The sequence below is a fragment of the Hylaeus anthracinus genome, unplaced genomic scaffold (genome assembly GCF_026225885.1).
Source record: "Hylaeus anthracinus isolate JK02 unplaced genomic scaffold, UHH_iyHylAnth1.0_haploid 11981, whole genome shotgun sequence".
In the NCBI taxonomy this organism is placed as follows: domain Eukaryota; kingdom Metazoa; phylum Arthropoda; class Insecta; order Hymenoptera; family Colletidae; genus Hylaeus; species Hylaeus anthracinus.
In genome coordinates this window covers 2,077,465-2,102,173 of record NW_026534329.1, presented here as the reverse complement: position 1 = coordinate 2,102,173, position 24,709 = coordinate 2,077,465, and the positions used below count along the sequence as shown (strand labels likewise).

At 39.4% G+C, this 24,709-nt stretch overlaps 2 protein-coding genes across 18 annotated transcripts in view; one reads left to right on the top strand and one right to left on the bottom strand.

The window, feature by feature from the left end:
* LOC128885286 (uncharacterized) overlaps positions 1-24,709 on the top strand; it is a 46,776-nt gene that overhangs the window by 6,535 nt on the left and 15,532 nt on the right. Inside the window, exons 1-4 of one of the 10 annotated variants that reach the window (XR_008459567.1) lie at positions 6,263-6,971; positions 7,273-7,411; positions 19,106-19,257; positions 19,771-19,879. Coding sequence is in view for 1 of the 10 variants with exons in the window: in XM_054139266.1 (XP_053995241.1) it covers positions 19,771-19,879 (109 nt within the window). In the remaining 9 variants the exon portion in view is untranslated. Of the gene's footprint in view, positions 1-13; positions 121-6,262; positions 7,412-7,940; positions 8,485-17,336; positions 19,258-19,770; positions 19,880-24,709 lie in introns of those variants that run through there. The other 9 variants (XR_008459565.1, XR_008459569.1, XR_008459571.1 and 6 more) reach the window with 9 other exon arrangements.
* Positions 8,849-24,709, bottom strand: part of LOC128885270 (troponin T, skeletal muscle) — a 78,630-nt gene continuing 62,769 nt past the window's right edge. For 4 of the 8 annotated variants that reach the window (XM_054139235.1, XM_054139238.1, XM_054139237.1 and 1 more), the window contains 11 exons: positions 19,419-19,436; positions 15,347-15,377; positions 15,146-15,250; positions 14,944-15,040; positions 14,804-14,840; positions 14,624-14,726; positions 14,149-14,367; positions 12,810-12,902; positions 12,654-12,734; positions 10,703-10,781; positions 8,849-9,588 (listed from right to left, as the gene is read on the bottom strand). In XM_054139235.1, the coding sequence (XP_053995210.1) occupies positions 9,308-9,588; positions 10,703-10,781; positions 12,654-12,734; positions 12,810-12,902; positions 14,149-14,367; positions 14,624-14,726; positions 14,804-14,840; positions 14,944-15,040; positions 15,146-15,250; positions 15,347-15,377; positions 19,419-19,436 (1,144 nt within the window). In that variant the 3' untranslated portion in view covers positions 8,849-9,307. Of the gene's footprint in view, positions 9,589-10,702; positions 10,782-12,175; positions 12,255-12,653; positions 12,735-12,809; positions 12,903-14,148; positions 14,368-14,623; positions 14,727-14,803; positions 14,841-14,943; positions 15,041-15,145; positions 15,251-15,346; positions 15,378-19,418; positions 19,437-23,718; positions 23,740-24,709 lie in introns of all 8 variants that reach the window. The other 4 variants (XM_054139240.1, XM_054139242.1, XM_054139243.1 and 1 more) reach the window with 3 other exon arrangements.

Genomic DNA, 24,709 nt, shown 5'->3' with positions numbered 1-24,709 from the left:
CCGCATGCGGTATGTTACAAACGGAAAACGCTCGTGGGAAACGATCGTTCGACAGAGAAAAGTAAAGACCGAGGTGAGAGACCGAATGGAATTTTCAAAAATTCTTCTTTTTCATTTTTGGTAAGTACGACGCTAAGTTACGTACTCGAGTTGTCAGTATAGGGATTATTATTCAGAACAATGTACGTTGGACGACATCCAAAAATATTTTCTGGAAAAATTGTAGAAATATTGAACTCGAACAGAGATAAAATCAACATTCTAAGAAACGGGACGCCAAATATAAAAATATTGCGGTTGATATTGCAGTCAGGGAAGAAATGTTGCTACCAGAACTGAAAGTAGAGAATATATTCCGAAACAAGCATATGATGTGAACACGCTAAATGTAAATATACTGATAATGCGATTATACTGCGCTAAATACACTGAATACGTATACGAGCTGCGGCTGATGCAATCTAAACCTCCTGGTCTGCTCTACATTATAATATACATCAACTTTAACATTGTTTTCTAATTCAAAATAATGAATTTCTTAAGAAAATTAATGTTTCATACCAACAATTGATCCTTTGCATTACAAATAACTTAACATGATGTGCAACACAGTGGATCATAAAAGAAACGTTGCATATAAATGTACATAATATATTTAAAATTTGTAATTCCTTGAAGGAAACCATAAACCAGGATCGATACAAAAATTGAATTCACTTTCTGGTAATGAGTCCCGTACGAGTGCTATTAACGTCGATTCACGGACGAGAAATGAAAATGATAAAACAAAGAGGATTCCGTCGAAAGACGGGCTTCCTTTGAAATGAACTGACATTTTAATCCTGCTCATATAGGAGCGTTAAAGGGATCCCTACGACATTTCAATATACGTCACACGTTACAAAATTATTATACGTATAGCAGAAGATTGAATCCTGCATTCATTAGACTGTGAAAGGTACTCGGTAAGTGGTTACGCAACTTTCTAGACGCAACGACTGCAATTATATACTAAAATTGCGAGATTCGAAAGCGTATCGAAGGATAACTAGATGTCCACTGAAATTTCGTTGAAGCACACTCAAAATTGGACAGAATTTGATACATATGAGATATTTAGGGAATGATGTAATTTTGGATCGTCACACGTGTAAGATGACAGTAACCACGTAATCTCACTTTCATTTCCGTCCAGCCTTAACTGTAAAGATTGTGTATTCCTACATGATTATATCGAGCTTCAAACTTAGCACGTACACGTCTGGCTATGAACAGTAACGTGCGAGCAGTTCATATTCCTCTCGCGAACGCATCGTGCTGCAGGAATACTGAAAGTCCTTATCGTACAATGCACAGAACAAAAAGTGACTAATTACTCGAAATACAAGTTAACTAAATAACGGTAATAGAATGGAGTTGGAGTTTCCAGAGCAGAACACGTATTTACTGTGATTAAGATGACAATAGCATAACTAAAATCGAAACTAATTTTCTCTGTCGATAATACGAAACTTCAACATCAAAGTGGCATATCCATGTAACTTGCATTTCCGACCACTTTATACCAAGAAAATCGAAGCACTATAGAGAGCCTCGGACCTAACAAGACCCAATCGATCCCTTATCAATTCTCTTGAATCGTAGGCCAGTAAGATCGCGTAGGACGACTCCTAGATTGTTAGTAACCGAGGTATTGACTCGTGGGCGAAGTCGTGTGGGTTGACTTCAAGCGTAGGTTGTCAATATAGAGGGTTTATTAAGTCCTGAATAAACGAGATCATGTCGCGCCACTCTTAGATTGCAGGTATCGAGTGTATTGAGTCCTAGCTGAGAGTCAGCTGGCTTCTATAAAACAAGAACGTGCAGAGAAATCCATGAAGTTGAAGCTAATAGAACTGGCTGCTTTCAAATTCGATCTTCTCGACAGAAGAAGCTCCTTATTAAAAAAAAAAAAAGGATATTTCACATTCCTTATTCATTTTTGTAAAGTTTCTTAAAGTAGACTCGATTAATCTCACCCACTAGAACAGAATTACATACCACTACACTGAGTCAGCAGAAGCTCCAGTAATCCATCTATGCCTTATCTAGACGTGACGTAAACTTATGCAGAATCTCACGTCAAAGGTAGCACTAAATGAATTCTTGGAACTGGCACTGAATCTGCGTAGACTTCACCGTCACAGCTTATGACGGTTCCAGAGAACTCTAGATTAGGTAAAACCAATCCGAGTGGATTATTACAGCTGCTACTATTAACAACATGGTCCAGATCAATTATGATCCGGCTGTGGTGGATCTATCGCTCTATCTCATCGAGATCAAAACAATCTGTACAGATGAACACTCTGAATAATTCTATATTTATAACTAAATAATTAATTCCTTCGTCGAATAGTTTGATTAGAGTCATTGCATTTGTTTCGCGTATTTATTGCCCAAACATTTGTTAAAATAGCCAGCCTGGTATTAAAATATGATTCTTGATTTTTTTTGTGTAAACTTTAAGAACTATGTAGAGAAAAATAAGCTGACATAATTTATTGAAATTATAGTTAATTTGTGACATGAAAAGGTTTTGGAAACGCAGTGGCTCCTAACATTTTCAAAGATAATAAACAATCCAAAGTAACCTGCTGCGTCTGATAGGATGTTTCTAAATCCAACATCGATTATGCAACATTAATTTAAGCCACATGAATCTGACTACTGTCGTTTAATAGCGAAGATTTCAAATGTTTCCATTTGAATCGCCCATGATCCTATATAGGTTAATGGATGTACGATCGGATCGATCTAATTCATAGGGCAGTAGTGTGAATTATGCAAGATGTGGTGTTATGGGATTGATTTTCAATGACTGAGTGAATCAATACAGCTTTGACGAAGTTTATGTACATTACGTTGGATGTCCATAGAGCTGCGTGAATTGTACATTGTACTGTCAAATCGAATCTGTTTCGAATACGTTTAGAAGAGCGAAACAATGCCTATGAATTATGCAGAACTAATTTAATATTACATTGATACGGATTACACATTTTCAAATTGAACAGGTGTAAATCCTGATAAAAATGTTACGTCGATTAAACTATTTTTAGTTTAAGTTATTTTTAGTTATCTCCATTACTCTTTCGAAAATTTTTCATTCATTTTGGGATTGAATTAATTAACTTTTCGAAAGTAATATGCTAGATATCGATAAAAGTGTTCGGCACAAGTGCTCGCAAGAAGATGGACTAGGAAGTACTACAAACGAGCCATTCTGTAAAACAATAATAAACAATATGCACTCCCATTTGAGATGGAGATGGTTCAAACAAAATATTTTTAATTGCTCTTATAAGAGCGAGTGTTCTCAGGCGTTTGTACAGAATATTATACAATGCCAAAGACAAGAGATCTCGATATGTATAGAGTATGCATTTCCTTGTTCGCAGCATGCGTGACACTCTTACCTACGGGAATGCACTTCGCTGACTTCGGCTTTGTGTATTCCCCTGGCGCAGCCTGAATGGCGTCTATTGTGAAAATGTAACGAAGCATCGCCTAAGCGACTTCTGATGTTCCATAGACAACTGATCCATTCTTGTTTAATTTCCTGGGTGAAAAGCAGCGTCGATAGCATTGCCAGTCTCACTTTCGACGATCGATGATGTGAAAAGGTCCTTTCAATCGGTGTTAATAGAGGAAGTGTGTTTCTTATTTCAATAATGATTTATTCGGTGGAACAATTTCTATCTCGATACGTGTTCTCTATTTTGATACGAAGAGTATCGATATTTGATTGCTTTTTTATTTTTTATCTCAAGCATCGGTAGCGTGGAGCTTAAAATAAACGATCTGCCCGTTCGAACGGCTTAAGTCGATATGAAAGTATATTCAAAACGAATGAAGTAGAGAATAGTTCTATAGCATGTCTATAAGAGACGAGTGTACGAAAACTGCGAACGTAAGAGCATCCTAGAGAATAATCTGTGATAAAAGCTTCCATCTCGACTCAAACTGAAAAGCAGGGATTCACAAGCGTCGATATAAATTCATATACACAGCGAAGTACACAGCCAAAGAATATACTTTCATCTCAAGTAAGAAAGGAGCACGATACGGGAGCGGTATGAATGGAAAGAATGCACGGAAGGAAACAGAACACAATTCGTGAAGTATATAACAAAGTGCATACGTTCAAAAATATCCTTGAATTGGATACGAAAGTTGCAATTGAAAGTTCGCGAAGAATGCACGAGCCCCATCATTCATGAGTGCTCTAAAATTAAATACTCGAGCTAATTGTTAATTTCGAAAGACATTTTTGCATGATAAATGCTAATGAACTTGAGTTTGGATAACAAGTGTGGAATTGTTTGCTATTTCACCTTCACCCATTTTTCACCGATTTTATATTATTTTAAGAATAAACCTCACAATTATTTCAAATAATTATAAAAGGCTTTGCAAGCGGTCAAAAAAAGAGTAGCACCTCAAAGTTCTTGAAAAATGCGAAAAAATGTTAACTTCTACTCGTCGCTACTTTTTAATTGTTTAAACGAAACTATAAGTTCGGGTGACTAACTTCTTACGCACATGCAGATAACTTTTTAAAAGTAAACTGCGACAATTACCTAACAGTAGACCTATCTACTTCTGGCTAGACGTAAAGGATAAGAAAAGTTCACGATAAATCAGCCAGTACGAGTGACTTTGCAGTCGCAATAATAGCTTGCAATGGAAACGTGGCCTTCTCGTTATTGCGGTGTAAATTCTCTGAATCATCTACTAAATACAATTACGGACGGACCTTCCGAAGACAATTACATACGATTAAAGTATTATCTGTGGTAGGCAGGGCGTCGAGAACTAGTTGCTGTTTCATGGTTAGCTAAGCCATACCATAATAACTTCAATTTGAGGTTGAAACGCAAAATACACGTTCGGTTAACGAGGTGAAACGCAGATGTCTTTAATTGCACATGTGCAGAATTGAATAATTTTTCCTAGAAATTAAATTGGATTAATTACCTAATGACGAAAGGAAATGATTAATTAATCGAGTATCTCATCAAGACTATTAGGATTTATTTGCTACAACTCTGAACTAAATTTAGGATGCAATATTATAAGACATCAGAATATATGTACCTTCCTATGAAAACATTTTGAAATACTTTTGATGAAAAACTTTTTCGTCTATTGCGTAACACCGATTGGTTTTGCTGAAACACGTAATACCTATGAAAAACAATTATAAAATTTTCAGTAAATTATATGGCACTAAAATGCGCTCCATTTCCCTGTTTGTTATATCTGAACACGTCAATGAGACTTATGTAAGAAATAAACTATAATACTAATTTCCTGATACGTGTTGAACATAAATGTATAGTAAACAAGACGCAGAAACTGTAAAATAAAAGTACCAAGAATGAGTGTCTCAATATGGATGAGCGTGATGGAAACCTGAAAGGTGAACGTACAAGTGATGGCAAGGTCACCACTGGCAAATGAGATTCAACTTCATATGTCTACTTGAAAGTACGCCGATTATAAATATTGTCATTTAAATCCAAAAGACTTACAAGTATGAACAACAATTTTAATGAAACTTCGTACGATATCGATTGTACAATAATACCAAAATATACATGAATTTGTGTATTTAAAATTAGCTCTTGTAATAAAAATTAGCTCTACAACTCGTCGATTTCGTGGTTACAAGCATCAAGGTGCTCCAAAGAATAAACACTGTGGTTCAAATGAACTGCGCCACCTACTTTTTCCGCCCTTTCCTATATCGATTACGTCTACGTAATTCGAGATCTATGAGAATGATAAAAAGCCACGTACGTCACGTGTCACACGGTTGTCGGAGATTTGAAAACGAGAAAATCGTACAACAAAAGCCACGAAAGGAATAATCCGTCCTTGCACTCCTGTCCGCGGCAGTGCCAATTATTCTCACGTTTCGCTACGGTTGATTTCGTAATCACTCTTATCGCGTGCTCCCCACCGTTATCGGGAAATCGCGAATTAACACGAACCACCGCGAAGCCGGGTTCGGTGGTTCCTCGACAAGAATCGTCAATTTCCGTCGTACTCCGATTGTCGCGTGAGACGTCAGCCTCAGGCTCTTACGAGACGGATCCTCAAATATTCGTCGAGCGTCGCGCAGGCAACACCGGCGTCGGTTGACAATAGCGTTCATCGTCGGACATCTGTCACTTTGCTCGTCGAAAAAACCGTTGGAATCTATTCTACACTTACCTCATCGAACGTGGTTTCCTCGTGCTCGAACCGACTCGTAGTCAACTCCTCATTCTTCCTCTTTTCCTCTCCTTTGTAGCCAGCATCGTAGCCATGCGTGCACGAACGTGTCCGTTCCGAGCGACGATCACCGCCATGACACACGATTTCTCGTTCCCGCGGTAGCGAGCCGGTCCGAAACGCGCATTCCTCGAGCCCACGAAAAAACACGCGCGAAAATTAAGGGATCGTTTCGACGACCGGCAACAGGTCGCGGCAGTCGTTATCTCGTGACACGCGGCCTAGTGTTATTGTTTATTGTTCGGTCACGGCACACAGACACACGCGCGGTCACTCGCTGTCACAGACGTTAGTGTAGCGTCTGTCTCTCGCGCGTTTCTATTTCGATCCCCACAGGTAAGAGAGAAGGGACAGCGCAGTCTGGCTCGGACGAATGCTTGGCGACACTATTAACGAAGCTTGAGAACGACCACTCTGCAGACCAGAAACAGAGACGGATGATCAAAAACCGAGTAAGGGTAAACGTGGAACAGAGAAGAAACACGAGTCTGAAGCCAGCGACTACCCATTATAAATAGTTGCGGCTGATAGCGATGGGAGTGATACGCGCGCGACCTCCAGATGGTTCCGGTGATATCTCGAATTCGATTCCTTCGATGCATTATCGATTTTTGAATAAACGGTTTATTGACGCGTGTGATTGGAAACAGGTATAAAAGTTTCATTATATTGGAGCGAATGTTTTTCATTTCTTACTTGAATAGCTAGTAAATAGAGTGAATATTTGTTAGTTTAAGGAAACAATGCTTTTCAAGTGTAATGTATCATTTTTGTCAATTATTTTGTACGCGCGTATGAGTTTTGCGTAAAACTTGGCATGTTTTTATTGTAGTGTGTTTTTTGTAATATTTGTCGTTGTTTTCTACGAAAAGTGATTTCCATGACGTTCACCTAAATTTTGTATACCACAAATCAATATATGCACATTGTTTTCTCACTTAACTCACTCAGAGTGTCAGGATAGAGACGTGGTTTCAAATTGTTTCAAAAACGAGTGTCGAGTCGTTCCCATCGCTAGCGAGTGGATCAGTTAGAGAGAGGCGAGTGCGAGAGAGAAAGGAAGATGAGAAACGTCGGCGGAAGTATGCGTGTGAGTATGAGGGAGACATAAATGCAATACCGCGTCGCGTTCGTTCTATCTCCATGCTTCGCGTCATTGTTCCGTCACCGAAGCCTGCCTTGAATTTTAACGGTCCGCGGTACTACATGTAAATTTGCATGATTTCCTTTCGACAGATGCCGGTCGCCGATTTTACAATTCCGTTATACACGACGAGTCGAAACAATGGCTCGTCGATGAAATAAATTCGTATAATAGAAACAAAAAACACCGACGATCGATAGTCATTATACAGAAAAGCGTTGCTTAACAACTCGTTTATAATCCCTATTCGTCAACAACAGAATGAACTCGTTCGGAATGAAAATATTATATCGATTCCTATTAACCATTCCTGAAGCGATGGAAAATGTTTACTATCGAAGAACGTAAAAGAAACTAATTTACCTTGTAATAAATATCCAAATTAGTCCACCGCAGGCACAAAACACGATAGTTTATTTCTCGAAAATTACCAGTTACCGTTTCCTTATTTGCATTCTCCAGTTGCAGAATATTTCTGTCGAGTACGAAATCTCCTAAGGTACTAAAATTCCCACGCCAGCTATCATTAACCACCCGAAGCCGTGTTGCTTATTTCAAATAGGAACGTTTGTTGGCAACGCTTCGACGTCTTGTACCTGTTTATAAATTTTGGCGCCACTCCGAGATGTCATTACGCTCTGCACGCCATTTGTAGGAGCATCATAAATCTATCGATACATCACGAGTCCGTATTTAGTCGATTCGCGGTCCGGCGTTCCTCTGTTCAGTGAAAGGTAAGGTTAGGAGTATCGTCAACAAAAGTGACGTGAATCATCGCCGGGTGGATATACGATCTCGATTATTTTCGAGCAACCCGTTGCACTCGTAATAGAAGAACGTCGCGATATTAAAGGTTAAGTGAGTGCGCTAAAAATAAACCCGCGAGGAAAGAAAAAGTACCGCCACAGTGATTTTCATGAATACGCGATCACGTTTCATGGGTATCGTAACGCGACGTAGTTGATGTCAAGATCGTTGAATGGAATGACGTCGAAAGTTACTTGACCCCGGACAATCTAGTAAGTCAAAGACATAAATACCTTTATATAATGTTCTTTCGATTCTATCTCCATGCGATTTAGTACGTTTTTCTAATAAAATTCGCGAAATGTAAACAAAAACGTGTGTCGGATTATAAAAAAAGATACTATCTATGCATTCTTGCGTCGTGAAGCGGCTACTGACGGTGAACAGCGTAAATGTTTTTTGTTTACTTTGTTCGGCGTGGATGACGCGTAGCGCGGCGAGAACGGTCAGTGTGCGATCGAGAACCTAAACTTAACCTCGAAAATTTCGCAAAAGCTAACGTGACAGTTAACGCGTTACATTACAAACGCAACTAAATCTACGTTCTCCTGGGCTTGGGAAACGTGGCTCAACAAATTTTATACGATAAACCGTTTTATTTTAATAATGTGTGTGCGTGTATTTTGTACAATATAATAATAATAATAATAATAATAATAATAATAATTATAGTAGCAATAGAAGTAGTAGAATAATAGTAGTAGAAGTAGTAGTAGTAGTAGTAGAACAGCTGAGAAGTGGTAACAGACTGTTTTATATTGCCGGAATCGTCGCCGTTATAAGTTAGGTTCTTCGTAGAGCGATACAGTGTGCAGTCGACATTTCGTATCGTCCTCTCGGAACTGTTCTGATTTCGCGCAAGACTCGAAAACGAAAAGCCACCTATAACGACGAGATTCTGGGACAATGGCGCGCCATTGTCGTCTCTACTGCCGCCACGACTATATTCGATGGTTCGAAGGATGTTTCGAGATTGTCTGATGATGATTGATCGATTGAATCTGCGATTAGGTGCTGATTTTTCAAAAGAGGCTTTTATTCCTCCTCTTCCTCCTCCTCCTCTTCCTCTTCCTCTTCCTCCTCCTCTTCTTCCTCCTCCTCCTCCTCTTCTTCTTCGCCCTCGCCCTCACCTTCCTTTCCTTCGCCGCCCTCTTCCTCTTCCTCCTCCTCCTCTTCCTCTTCTTCTTCTTCCTCGAATTGTGGCTCCTCCAGCTCTTCGTCCTCAGCCGCAGCCTTCACGTCTTCTTCGCCTTCCGGTGATTCGGGGTCTCCTGGCTTCTTGCCTGGCCTCTCGCCGAACCATTTCGGCAACTTCGCTGTTATTTTCAAAAAAAAAAAAAAAAAACGAGTATTATTAATGATACTCGACTCCAAAGATGGGCAAATCGATCGAACGAGGAATAGAAGTTGAAGGATCGTTGCTCCAATATTTACTTGATAAAAATTGTAATTTAATATACATCGAGGATCTCGATAAATCATTATTCCTTATTCGAATTAAATTGTGCTCATCTGTGTTCAATCATTGTTTTTTTTTTTTTTTTTTTTTTTGTGGAGCGAACAATGCCAGCGAGAATTCGTTTTAATTTTTGTCTTCGATACCGTTGGAACACTGAAACTACTTAAAATTCCAGAATATATTTATAATTAAAGAGGTAATAATCAGGGCTAAAGGAAGGCTCTGTTTCCATGATTGTCGCCAAAAATTACGACAATGGCCATTTTAAAAAGAAATTAAAAATACAACAATCAAGACGGTTGACTTGATCATTTTAGTGTTATACTGATAGTGCCCCGTTTATAAGAATTAAAATAATCAAAAAACACACGTATACATTATTGCTACATACTTGGTCAAAATTTGTACGAAATAACCATACGCAAATGTTTGCACGTGATAGTGACACGCGAGAACTTGGGAACCCACAGGTGCTCTTTTGGGACAGAAAACGAGCCAAGGATCAAAGGTATCGACAGACGCTTCCAATTTTCGCGAAAAGTTTTCCACCCTCGCTATTCATTGAACGGGCCCCTTGAACGAAATATACTTCTCTTCGTCCGTTGTAGTTTGACCTATTTTCCAGAAAATACACTGGTCAGGTTTCAAGACCCGCGACTCGAGCAAACGCACACGCTGATACGCGAAATAATAAACCCGCGTGATACAGGGGAACGCTTTTTACGTCGGTATACTTTAGTATCTTCGTATCATCGCGACAAACAACTGTGCTTCTTTCAGAATGACACTTTAACCAATGCACCAATTTCCGAACAATGCAGTGCGAATTGTTCCACGATGCCTTCGAAACCAGAAAAGAAGGCCTCGAGTGCAAAGGGTTAAATGAATTTTTCGACTGTGTAGAAAGGGAATTAACTCATTCAAAAACGTATCCCTATGCGTTTGCTCGAAAGTGATTCCATAATACGTACTCTTCTGACGACCAAGGAATTGTTGCTTCTGTTGAGCCCATTGCTTCTCCATGGTTTCCTTCAGCTGTTCGGTTAGACCCTGAAACACCAATGGACAAAATGGCATGCTAGGATACATCGTCACACAGGGCGCACTCATCTTGACCCTTTCCACGGTTTTCGAGATGTCGCCGTGAGAATCTCTCCACGACAAGGTCACGGGATTGACAGTACAAATAAGTGGATCCAATTATACATATCTCACTTGCGCCCGCATCATGACTCGGCCATTTCGATTAACATGCCACTTGGACGAGGGGTCACCGTAATCAACCAAACACCCGTTAGCTTTGCAATTATTAATGACGAATTCTCGATGCACAAATTCTCTTCCATCCTTGTTACGTAGACGTAATGTTAGTTACTCGACGAACTGACGGGTCTCGGTGTGAAAGTCAATATTTGTGAAATGAGAAATATCGTGGTTCTTGTAATAATAAAAATTGATAAGTGCTTGATCTGTAGACTAATTCATATTCACATGTGCAAAGTGTAGCTAGTGTACCTGTCCATATAGTTCTCCAACCCCCTAACAAATGAGTATCAATCAGTCTGTAATGAATTTTGTTTCGAGTAGCCATGAGCACTTGTATCTTGTAGTAATTTAAATTTGTACCATCGACGAGTTGATAGCACAATTAAATAAAAAAAAAAAGTGCTTTGTATACACTATGTATACAATTCCCTAACAAATCATGAACGAGTTTATCAGTCTCTGAGAATCTCGCCAAGTGTAGAGCATTACTATCGCAAGTGGAGTCGTAAATGATCGCGTGTGTGTTCAAGGGTCTGCAGTAAATTTTGTGTGGATAGCCACGAGCACTTGTATCGTAGAGTGATTTAAATTTGCACCTTCCACGAGTTGGTCGCAATATATTTTCCCAACTGTGTGAATAACTGTTTATCAGTCTGAGAATTCTCGTGAATATGTCTGTATCTGTTTCGCGGATCTCTGTGGCGAATTTTAGTGATCCAAGAGCATTTACATGCTCCATAGTGATTTAGGTTTAGTCCTTCGAAGAATTGATGGTTTATTCATGTTCTCCCAGGTGCAGATAAGTGTTCATCGGTTTCAGAGTCGTCACGAATGTTTGTATCTGTTGTTCGAAGGGTTGATAAACATCCCTGCGATAAATTTTGGCGATGCTATCCGCGAACACTATATTCGCATTCGTGTCAGCGATAAATTACGATAAATATCTGGGCAAGCGTGAGCACTGTACTTTGTGAACGAAATAACGCGAGCGTAGCAACACCCACGACGGTCTCTGTGCTCCAGATCGACTACTTACTAAATGGATACCCAACACGAATTAGAAACATGATCGCCAGGGATGATCTTGTGGGCCGTCGAGGTGAGGGGACAAGGGGTTTTTTCAACGAGCAATGCAAGCACAAGGGTGATACACCAACAGAGAGCTCGATAGGACTCACTTTTGTTGCGCTTCATGAACTGTTCTGTTTTCTGTTTCCACAGTTTCTCGTTGTACTCCGCTAAAAGCGTGTCATAGCCCTGCGATTCAATTCACATTCTTCACTAATCACTCTTTTTCTATAATTACTACTTCCTAACGAGCTTCGTCGCTTATTCTTTGTCTTTTGCAATCGTCTCTCTTTCTATTTCTTTTGCTTACGTAAACCTCTCCGAGAGCACGTTTCAATCTTCGAACTGTCTATCATCGTAATATTTTTATTTTAAATTATGATAAATCGTTCGTTCATGTATAAAATCGTGCATGACGATTCTTCGTTGCTAGAGGAGCGTATGAATTTTGAATCCATTTTTTGACGGTATTTTTCAGTAGTTAGGGTCAGATTTTGGGGGTTCGAATTGGCCAAATTGTTTTGTTTCGAGTCAGCTGAGTATTCGAAGAATCAGCGACTGATTTAGTTGGTACGGAGGTATACTTACACCCTCGAAGAGCTTCTTTTTATCGTCGTAGGACCTGGTATCCACGCGACGTTCGTATTTGGAGGCGACTTGGATCTTGGGCTGCGAAGAGAAAAAAGGATTTTATCGCGCCGAAGGGCTACGGTTTATTCCAATCGATTTTCTCGTTGTGCTTACAGGGTACTTGCCGGTGAGGGCTTCGGGATCGAGACCTTTCTTCAAGGCTTTGTGCCTCAACTGCTGCTTCTGACGTTCCTTTAATTCTTTAAGCTGGAAAAAGATACGTTTGAACGTTTCGTAAAATATTGCCAACATCTGATAAGACGTATGTGCGTCAGTTAACATTGTTTGCGTGCACGAAATATGGAGATTCAGTTTCATATTTATGATTGCCTAGGGAACGTAAAGGTAAAGAATTACTCGACGAAAACGTTGCTGCGATCTATCAAATATTTTATTCAAACGGGGACGTTCTGGTCCTTTTTCTTGAAGCTGTCGTTAGATATGTACATACCAATCTCAACTAAAAGGGGCTCCATGTATAAACACGAATGGAAAGGTACCAGCGAAGCTAAATATCAAAATTTTGAAAAGGAATTCTTGATAAATTGTTCGACAGATGTGGTTATCTTATAAGCCAGACTTTCTGGTAAAAAATTTGGGATTTGTATTTCAATCATCATTTTCAATTATTAAAGTCGACTGTGAAAAGGACTAGTCTTGTTCCCTGACTGGAAGAAATACAATAAAATATAACATGCTCAAAAAGTTCACAAAATCTTTACTTTTGTAACCCTTTAACATTTTGTGTAATTTTTCTATGCATTTATTTTCTTCGGGAAATTGTAATACTTCATTCGTCTCGTGTTTATACATATTTCTTAGTGTTTAAATTTTAATACTCGTCTTCGTTAAGACCCTTTCACTCGCGTTCATATACTTCCCTGTTTTAGTTAATATTAACGTCCGTATACCTGAAGAGGGTTCCAAGAGGTCATCATTTTAATAAAAGAAGGACATCGTTGTTTGAATAAAATATTTGATACATCGCTACAATATTCCCTGAAGCAATCTTCTTCTCTCACGTGCCAGCAAGGAAGGAAAAACTATCTTCCTCAAGTAATTATAAACGAACGTATGGAAGAGAAGAAATTTGTCTCTTGTAATCAGAGGAATCATAATTCAATAGCAATGATATCATCGTGTTTCGCCCTGAATGTGTTAATTGGACTCATCAATAACGCCTACCTAGCAGATTCTGCCTTAGATACGACGCTATTAATGGACTGAACGATCTTCTCAAATCTAGCCATATGCTAATAAATTATCGATTAATTGGAGACTGTTCAAACCATTAATATTGTCAAGTCTAAGTCTGGCTTTGCTAGATAGATTTCAACTAGCACATTGCTGGACCAGTAAGTTATTCGCGAATCAACCCAATAAATGTTTCGAGTCTCTCTCAAACTCTTCAAAAACCCAAATAATCTACGTTATCGTTCATTTTGATACTAACATCATAATCCTGGCGTTTCTGTCGCTCCTCAAGATCGTATTTCTCGGTTTCCAGCTTAACGATGGTATCCCAAAGATCGTTGGCCTTAGACCGGAGCTTCTCGATGGACAGATTGTCCATTTCCAAAGGTTTGATGCGGATGCTCAGCGAGATTTTCTTCTCCTCTTCGAGCTGTTCTTTCGTCTTGTTGCGTTCCAGTTGCGCCGACGTTAGGTTACCCTATATCAAACAAAGGTTGCGCATGAATAACTTCGTAGAATAGAAATCCTTCGCGTGGATCTACAGTTAGTCCCATCAATATTCGTACCCTCTATGTCTATAGAAGAAATTTGTTTAACACGTTCACGCCGGCGTGTACTATGGGTAATAATTTGGTAATAAAACTATTATTTAATTTAGTCAAACTTTTTCAATGGACATAGAGGGTACGAATATTTATGGAATTGGCTGTATCTTTGATATCGACGATACGAACTGCAAGATCTTTTCTAGTGATGGTGAAGTTGGGTCCCTTCTTACTCTGATCTTTCATCGCTTGCATCATAGCTTGACGCTTCTTTTCCGATTCTTCGAGACGCCTGAATAATTAACGAATGAAATTAATACTAGAGCTCAGACACCCTGGAAATACTTTGTCGAACATAGCCAAACGTACTTTCTCTTTTCCTCGATATCACGTTGTTTCTTCTCCTCTGGAAATTTGAATAGGCGTCAGCGAATCTCCGTTTGGATTGGAATAAATCGAATACGGTTCGCGCGTAGCGTAGAAACGAAAAGGAAATAGGATAAACGTACCAATTTCACGTTGACGACGTTCTTCTTCCTCCTTCTTTTTCTGAGCCAATCTCTTCTCCTCGTCCGCGCGGGTGATCTTGCGCTTGGCTTGCTTCTCCTGCGAACAAAACGATGATGAAAAATACATGGTGGAAAAAGTACGGGGGAGGATATGCATAAGAAGCGCGACAGAAAGTACGCGAAACGCAAGCTGTAACCGTACCTTCAATCTCTTCAGCTCCTCCTCCTCCTTGGCCCTCTGCTTTCGCCATTCTGCAATGTATTCCTTGAGCTGTTCGTCTAGGTCGCTTCTCTTCTGTTCCTGCCTCTGCGTTGTCCCGAAAAAACGACGGGAATGTAAATACGCGTTGATGCTAAATCACACCGATACCGTGTCTACGAGATCTCGGGGATCTCTCCTCACCTTCATAAACTCGGGATTCTCCCCAGAGTCCCTGATGTAGGCCGGAGCGAAAACAAAAGTAACTCTCTTTAGTTCCTGCCGCTCGTCCTCTGAGAGATCTCGCAAGATCTTCCAGAACTCCTTACGCCACTCTCACGTGTTCCACTTTCTCCATTTATTTATTACAACTTCATCCATTCTCTCTCTCTTTTGTGTGGCGTAAGATTCTTTCTTTCTGCATTTTAGTTTCTTTTTTTTTTTTTTTTTTTTTTATGTGTTTGCGTGTTGGTACTTTTCGTTTATGTTTGCAGAACGCAGCCAGACAAACAGACAGACAGCCACGCAAACGGACGGACGCACGGACAGACAGAAAGTGTGTAAAGCGCTTGGAGAGAAGAAAATTAGGTGCGCACTGTGAGAAAGATAAAAAAAAAAAAGAAGAAATTTTACTTGGGAAAGTGGAGCTAGAGCTTGGGAGTGGTTGGGGAGAGGGGAGAGACATTAATGAGTTTAGAGGAGCTTGGGAAACCGACGAGTTTGCGGCTGGGAGGAATCTATTAGGCTCTCGTAGACAGGATATTGGAAAATTGATGGAGGGTTTTACCGAGAATTACGCGGTCACTTGAATTTAAATTTTGTTTCGACTCCGGAGTCTGCAGCGATGGAATATTGAACTTACCCGCGCGAATTAAAGATTCAATATGTTCCTTGCAACTGATTTAGAAGGTCTTGCTGAAATTTATTACGACTTGTCACGAACTGTCCAAGTATTCAATGTATGAAGAAAATGAATTTTATCTTTTTTTCCTATTATGTAGATGTACCGAGTAATATTATAGGAAGTTCGTATATTTTTTTATATATTCGATGATCTACAGATGTGTTCAATTTTGTGTAAAAGTTTACAAGATACTATCTGTAATTGCAGAAAATACTCTACATCAGTAATTATAAAAGTAAATTATCAACACGAATTGATCTAATTAAAAATTGATGAATAATTCGTGAAGAAATATTTGATGTACCACTTCGAAGTGGACATCTAGAACACAAAAAAAATGGTGTTTTAACATTTTGGAAACATTTCAAAAATGCAAACATTCTTGACCACGTAGGTGTGGTACCATGGATCCAATTACATAACGTGGATCGAATCCAGGATGACTTGAAACCAAGGGAAGGATCTCTAATTTTAAAGATGATATCGTGGTGACGAAAAATAGATTGACTTTTGGATCGTAGGGAGTGAATATACGGGACGACGGACGTTCGTTTAGTGTTTAGCTGAGAAAAAGAGTAATACGAAGCCGCTCGAGAACAAGCGATTAAGCATATTTTTTTTACAGAAGCAATTCAGCAGGTTCAAAGAGAAAACTTTGACAAAATCTAAACAGCGCACAACGAGAACAAGAATAATCGTGATTAAAATGGACCGTGGATGACGAACTGTTTGAAATGAATAATCTTGACGAGAAACAACGGGGAATTTGAAAATTGTATCATCAAAGGACTCGATTTCTACGGATGAAACGATCTTTCGACGATAAAGGATGAACGGGATAGAAATGGAGCACAGAGATCTCTAGCACTCGCTCTTCTTCTCGTCAGACATTTTCTTCTTCCCAACTCAAATGCAAGCAACACACGGTCGCCTCCGTTATCAGCGTCGTCGCTGTCGTCATTCTTATTGTCAATTATTGTCCAAAACGCCGTGAAAAGCCACAGTCGAAAGCCGAGGAGGCTGGCCAATTTACATAAAAAATCAGGTTTCGACGATCGTGTCATAACAGAGGGCCACCGAATCCTCGTACGATTATTAATTAACAATGTTTTAGCTCGTCCATATCTTCTAAAAACACAGAAAATGGTTTTGTTGGCAATTTTTATTATTCGTCGTGGAAACAATTAGCACGTTGTTTTAAATTAATTAAATTGTCTTGGATACCAGATAATTTGAGCGCGTAAGTACAACATTTTTAATATTCATAAAATGTGTTACATCATACGATAATAATTTAGATCGAAAACATTTACCTACAAATCTTTTTCATAATGTCTACGAATAATAAATATTGCCTGCACCATTCCTCTCCTACATTTTTCGAAAAATCAGAATCAAGTTTCAAACGCAATCGCTCAGCTACGGATAATGCGATCCTAAAACGCTGAACTGTACCGAATGGGATCGTCTCCAAATTCACGTCTCGGTCAGTTTGATCCGTAGCACGCTGTGAAATCATAAACAAGGTTTTAACACCTTTGGCAACGCGATCCGCAATTGCGTAACGGTGTTATGAAACGGTCGAAATTCGCTAAACGAGACTCGGAAACAACCGAATCTAGCGATTTCACGAAAATTCAGTGACCCCTGGAAACGCTTTGGCCGATCGTTCTGCGACAAAGAGACCGAGAACGACAGGAGGTTTGGCGTGGTGATTATTGGCTGCGTGTCGATTGATTATGGCGCAAAAGATCAACATAATAATTAACAGACGACAAAAGAAGGGGTGACGGGCGGGGGGGGGGGGTAGACACGAAAATCGGCAGTAACAAAAATTGAAAACAACTCCTGAAAACGCAGGAATGCAAAAAAAAAATAAAACGAAACACGACATCAAATTGTTTGCTTAAACGAGATCAACGGAAAACTGGTGGACTTGTCGATTGCGTGTGTGTATGTACGCATCGTGTGCGCGTACATGAACACGGGGATTTATGTACAGAGCCTTTAGTTAATTCGTGATTAATCAAGATTTGGAGAGACAAAAATAGAAACAAAAACACGAGAGGGGTGTGAGAAGAGAGAAAGAAACATGAGCCAGGGGTTTAAGGGGGGTGGTGTGTGGTGGTGGATGTTGCTTCGAGCACTGATCGCGAATTATTAGATTACGCTTTTTGGCAGGATCGAGACTTCTGTTGTATGTTATCCACGGGTAACAATATTTATGGAATGTTGAACAAATCTAGGAACGATTGGAATGACAGATCGCTCGTATGATCGCTGAATACTTATAAAATTGACTATATATCGAGGATCTCGTTAAAACTGTAATTACGTTGAATATATAAACATCGTAATGTACGTCAATTTGCACGTAACACGAGGAAACTTGAAGAATACACGAATGGAAACGGAAACAACAATTTACACGTAACACGAGGAAATTTTCGAGACACACGAACATAAAAAGGAGTTTCGAGGTTCAAGAGTTACAGAAAAATAAAAATGGTACAGCGAATTCGCAGCACCTGCAAAGACGTTTCTCCATCTATAATCGAGGAATAAGGTTTTCGTCGAGTTCCAAAGTTCAGCTGGCTAGACGACGCGTATATTAATCTCCTCCATCATCTTGGCATCGAGACTTGGCATTAGCTCGTAACAGTGGGCCTGACAATGGCTACGTTTTTCCGCCGAACGGTTTACTCGTTAATTAGATTGCACCACATTTGAGCGCGGCGCGCTTCAAACGCCGCGGCTTCGGTATAAGAATAAACCGCATTACGTTATCGTACACATATTTATGAAACGTTTGGCAATCGTCCAGCCCGACGCAAAGTTATATTAACTGCGCGCCGCCTTATGCAACTGGCCGTAGTATAATACGGTCAAAAGCCTGAAAACTTTTCGACCGTACAAGCTCGCGAACAAGCTCGCGGATACTTTGATTCACCTGTAACGTTAGACGGTCATGAACCTCGAACGAGAAGCGTGGATGGTCGAACGAAGTCGAAGATGGTCTACCAAGCACATTCGAGAGCAACTTCCTTTTTTTTTTACAGGTTCAATCTTATTATCGACTTTCGAATCAAATTTCAATACTACAGTGACGAGATTGTTCGAACCTGCGAACCTGTCACAAAACAAACGAACCAAGAACGAAGAGAAAGGACGAACCGTCGAGAGTGTTACCATTTCTGAGCGATCGTTTTTGGTAGGACGTATTGAAAATTCTGTTTTCGAGTCTCGTTCCCGCCAAAAACTTCGAATAAAAGCGCGGACTTGTGGGCGGGGGTTGGGGTGGGGGGGATGTGAGAGCGGCCGAAGAACAAAGAAAGTATTATTGACGTGTAAACACCTCGATATTCAACTTACTTTTGGGACGCCCTACCCCTACAAAAAAAGAAAGGAAAGGTACATTAATAACAGTGACAATTGTTTCGTCTTTTACGTGGGGACTGCACAAAGCCGCGACAAAGTGCGTGCGTTCGCCTGCTCGTTTAATTATTCGTTCCGGTTCGAATTAAAATCCTGCCACGATCGGACAAAGAAAGCATCGTTAGAATCGACGACAGCCTGCCGCGTTCCATCCGCTTTTATTCACTTCCGTTCCCCCAGCCGTTTCTTTACTGCTGAGTCGTAGAGAAGTTTCTCATTCGGAACGGAGAACGACGTTCCCGTGCGCGCGTACGTTTCACGAGATTTTGATTGGCTTTCTTTTTTATAGAGGACGTAAAAGTGGAGAACAGGCAGCCTACCGTCTCTTTCATTCCGAGGACCATTGTCACACCTACAAGTATACACAGGGTGTGTCCCAGCACGTGGATCCTGCTTTGGTGAGTGATTGAAATAATATAAAAAGAAAGCGATGAATGTCATAGTTGAGCAATTTTAAGATTGTTATTAGTTGTATAAAATAAATGTCAGGCTCTTTATCAATTGTGTGAATTGAAAATACCATTAATAAATAATTGCAGTATGTATATTCAATTCGTAAACAAAATGACGTATGTTGTAAACATCTTTTTCATTCCGTTTAAACGTTTCGATAACATTTATCTACAACAACTTTTAAAATTAAAGAGCAGAGACAGTTCGAGAAAAATTGTATTCTGGAAAGTTGAGGATAGAAAAGTGAAAGATTAAAGCAACAAAATTGAGGATTGACTAACTGTCTTTAAATAAAACTTGCTATCTCAAAATAATTAAAATTATATTCTAAGATCGAAACGTTTAATGAGAATTAAACGAATGTCTAGAGAAAACTACATTTTGGTGTCAAATGGTAAGCATGAATTATTCACGAAGAAGATCAATTGGAGGTATCTACGCTCGTACGAACTTCTCTCGTTATTTCGTCTCCGACTCGCCGTTAAAATGAGTCCCACGTGTTAGGATTCACCCTGCACACGGCTTTTAACAAAACCTTTCCGATTGGACAGTTTAAAATGCGAGAACAGAACGATCATTATGCGACAGAAATAATGCGCAAAGAGACAAAGAGAGTTAGGTGTGGTGGGGTGTAATTGGTGACTTTGGCCTCGGATCGATTGAAAAGTGAAACTGATCAGAGAACACCGTTAAGTAACATGTACAAAAATTTTAAAAAGCAAAGAAAATTAAGAAAAAAAAAAATTATTTTCTGAAAAAAGTGTGTAGTCGAACGTGTAAATCTTTAAAAGTAATTTTTCCCTGGAGATTAAGTCGTTATTAATAGACTTCCCGATAAAAATAATTATAGACCCCAGGTGAGTCACGCCTCGAAGTGAAAAATATATTTTCATTGCTATGCAACATCTACTGTTACATAAGATCGACAATTTGTTGGGTGAGGTCAGGTTGAGGGAAAAATATCATAAGAAGATAAGCACTATTTCAAGTACTCGCGTGACTATAACAGATTACTATTGTGATAAAACTTCAAGCTTATAATCGACTCTTGCAACAATTATTTATTATTTATTACAGTTTAGAAACTGAAAGCTATTAACTATTTCATGTTGCGCACTCGAGCTTGAGTGCACACGAGACATCGGATGGTCGTTATAATATTTAGTATCATGTTACTTGGAAATCGGTTACCGACTTAATATTTCGAAGATTACTGCGCGTTAGTCTCGTGATTGTATTCTGACGATCTGTTATAGTCGCGCGAATATTTGAAATATGCGTTCATACGGTATTGATTCCTCAAAATGGCACTCGTTACGAAACACCCTGTATAAATATTCAGTTGATTATTGTCAACAGTGGTCCAAAAATAATCTTAACAGATTCGCAGAGAGATAAAATTGTTTTTCAAATATTTTCCACGAAAGTGTTAAGATATCTTGCTCGAAAAAAGTATTTCTACAAAATCCGAAAATATACATTTAAGAATTCCAGTCACTTTTCAATCGCGTGTATCTTGTCCAGTAGCATGTGAATGGTTGTAGATGGATGTCTGTTCCACTCGTAACGACCAAAAATATTGTGTACGTGTGTCAGACGGGACAAGGTGGCAGCGATAGACATATTTGTTTAACCATCGACACAACAACAGCGACACAGCATCAAAAAACAAGAACGATGAAGACAGCGGACAGACCAAACAGAAAACTGACGTCAAATATGCAAAGTCGTACAAAATCAGCCTTTGCTGCTTCCCCTGTTCTTTCGGCTGATGAAACCTCTCCGCAACTCGGTAAAAAATAAAATGAAAGAAAACGCAATAATAACAGTACCGACGGCAGCGAACAGAAAGAAAAATAACAAAGAACCGATGGATAGAAACGACCCGTAAAAAGAGGGTCAAAATTTCTGCGAACATGCGCGAGGATTTCACGGGAATTTGATACGTTTGAAAAATATTCGCTGGCAAATTGTTGGACGATGGCAAGAAAAAGTACGAGCTCGCGGTAACCACGATTCACGTACGATGATTTCAAGCGCGACAGAAACAAAAAAGATAGCTTCTACGCCAAAGTGGAAGAGGTGATTTTTCATCGTCACGTGGTTGTTTCGACGTTTAACTTAAAAATTTCATTTATACACGCGAGAAAACTTTATTCGTTCGAGTTCCTTTTTAATCAAATTAAAAACCTGGGCAGAACGCGCGGGAAAAACGCAGAATCGCAGAAAAAAAGCGGTCGAACGGTGAAACAAGCTTTGACCCCAGAGGTGGAGAACCTTTTACCATTGGAAGATCGCGTACTGTTATACGGATTCCTCGCATAGCTCTATAGTGGGACGAATCTGTGTGAAATTTCAATCATTTCAGATTTTTACAATGAAATAATTGTCGAAATCTGTCTTTAGTGTGTGGTAAACATTTGAAGTTATGAAGTTTTAGTTTCAAGGTGCCCCAAAAAAATCTGAATTTAGAAGTTTCAGCAAATCGTGACGTATCTTTAAATTTTTCAAAAATTTTATGGAGAGGTACTTGTAATTTTATACAATTGTGAAAAATGTCCTTTTACCTTACAATTTTTAAATTCTTGAATTTTTTAAAACCTTTGATGCAGCTTGCGAACAAAATCTGATTTAGAAATATAACAGATATTATTTTACAGCTTTTATTTTCAGGTCTCTTTAGGGCATCGTCAAAAATTTCGAAGGTTTTTTCAACTATTTTAATTTGATAATCAAACATTTACGTTTTTACTCTATTCATTGAAATAAAGACTGTTCAATAATGTATAATTTATGATCGAAGAAGGAATGAAATAAATATGCGAAATGGTGGCACGTTCCCTATCCCTGGTGACAATTCTTGCTCTGAATGAAATCACATATCTCGTAGTCGAATCAAGCATTTTACTTTGTCCACGAAACATTATTTTCGCCTTTAATCATCTCGGTTATATTTCATAAATTCGACAAAACTTCCTCCATACAATTTCACAGATTTAAAAGTCTGTTCATCCAAGGAATGCTTGTTAAATTCACGAAATATACCGAGGCTGACTTATAAGCGAAGACCTGCCACAGACTAAATAAAGCGCTCGACCACAAGACACATAATTTCACGCAAACTATTTGTTCAAAATTCCTTCCAAGGAATAAAATAAAGAAAACAAGCACGATGCTTTATAGAAAATAAAAGAATAGAAGAACGGAAACGTTGTTCCAAAGAATAGCCGCGGTACCGTGAATGTTCGCCGGTAATGGCGTCGACATGGCGGAGAGACTCGACCGACTGCGCGATTTACAAGAATAGATGTCTCGTTAGAGTAGTGAACGTATCGATAAGGCGAAAAGAAACGTAAGAGGTACAGGCGGGAGCAGAGAGAAAGAGAGAAACAGAACGAACGTCTCGCAATAAAAAGAGTCTCATACAAGAAGAGAAAAGAAGAAAACAAAAATGAAGAACGAAAAACAAAAGAGTAAAATTAAAAGAAAGAAAATAACAACATTGCGCGTAACAGCGACCAAATGAGAGAGACAGAGACAGAAAATAAAAACGTAAATGGCAAAGTAGCGAAAGAGAAAAAAATAAAACGAACAGATACTGTACCGGATACAAGACAATAACAACGGTTAGGCGTTTGACAAACTGCGAAATAAGAGTGAAAGAACAAAAAAAAATAGAGAAACAGAGAAATGAACATAGCTGCCCGATACAAGACGGGGCGATATATATATATATATAAATTCTTTTTTTTCACAGCTTTGACTGTGGGGAAAAAAAACTTACTCGATCTTCCTCTCCGGTTGCCTTTGATTTTTCGATTTTTCGATTCGCGCCGCGCGTTGGTCGTTTGGTCGATGGTGATTTTGATTGATTGGTTGATTGGTTGGTATTTTTTTTTTTTTTTTTGTGTATTGTATGTGGAGATTCGGGCGAAGAGGGGAGTTGGAGAGATTGATAGAAAAAAAAAAAACAGAGAAACGGAGATCATAAACCAATGTCAGAGATAATGGCTACCGAGATTGATTGATAATTATTAGTTATTTTCCACCCTCGATCGTGCTCTCTTTCGACGAGCAGGGAACCATCGAGAGACATCGTGCGAGCCACGCCATCCGCGAATCCGTCGGATCGCTTTTAACTCGATGAGAATATTTCTCGGTGGTTCGTTTACGCTCGAAACGACTCAATATTTTTCCACGACGTACGCTAAATTGTTCCACGGGAATGAACTGTCAGAAACCGACCGCAGGGAGGAAAATGTTGAATCGCGTTCCGTGTTCGCGCAAACGAATGACGCGTGCGAGGGGGCGGGAGAAATTTTACCCGGCAGTTAGGGTCTCACGAGTTTATCGCCGATCGAGGGACAAGGCTCCAGATCGTTGAACGATCCAGCTGAATTGGTACGTGCGTGACCAGTCGCTCGGAGACAGCGCCATTCGTCTGCTCTATTTTCGCGAGAGAAACACGACTGTTCTAATTTTAACGATAGTTCGAGAGAGATCGCTCTGGACCGCTAACGTAATTTTTTCAGAACTCGTTTCCCCGGTAGATTCAACTAAAAACTCGTTGCGCATCTTTTAGGGAAATTTCTTTGAAGCAGCTCGCCGTAGTCTCTGGGACTGAAGGGAATTAAATTTAAGTAAGGTCGAGAGGAAGTAATTACTTCTTAATGGGAATTCAAAAGCTAATTCGATCTAGACAATTCCCTTGTTTCGAGATTTTTAGTTAAAGCTTGTTGGTGGTAATTTAGTTTCATGTGCGAAGTATATTATTG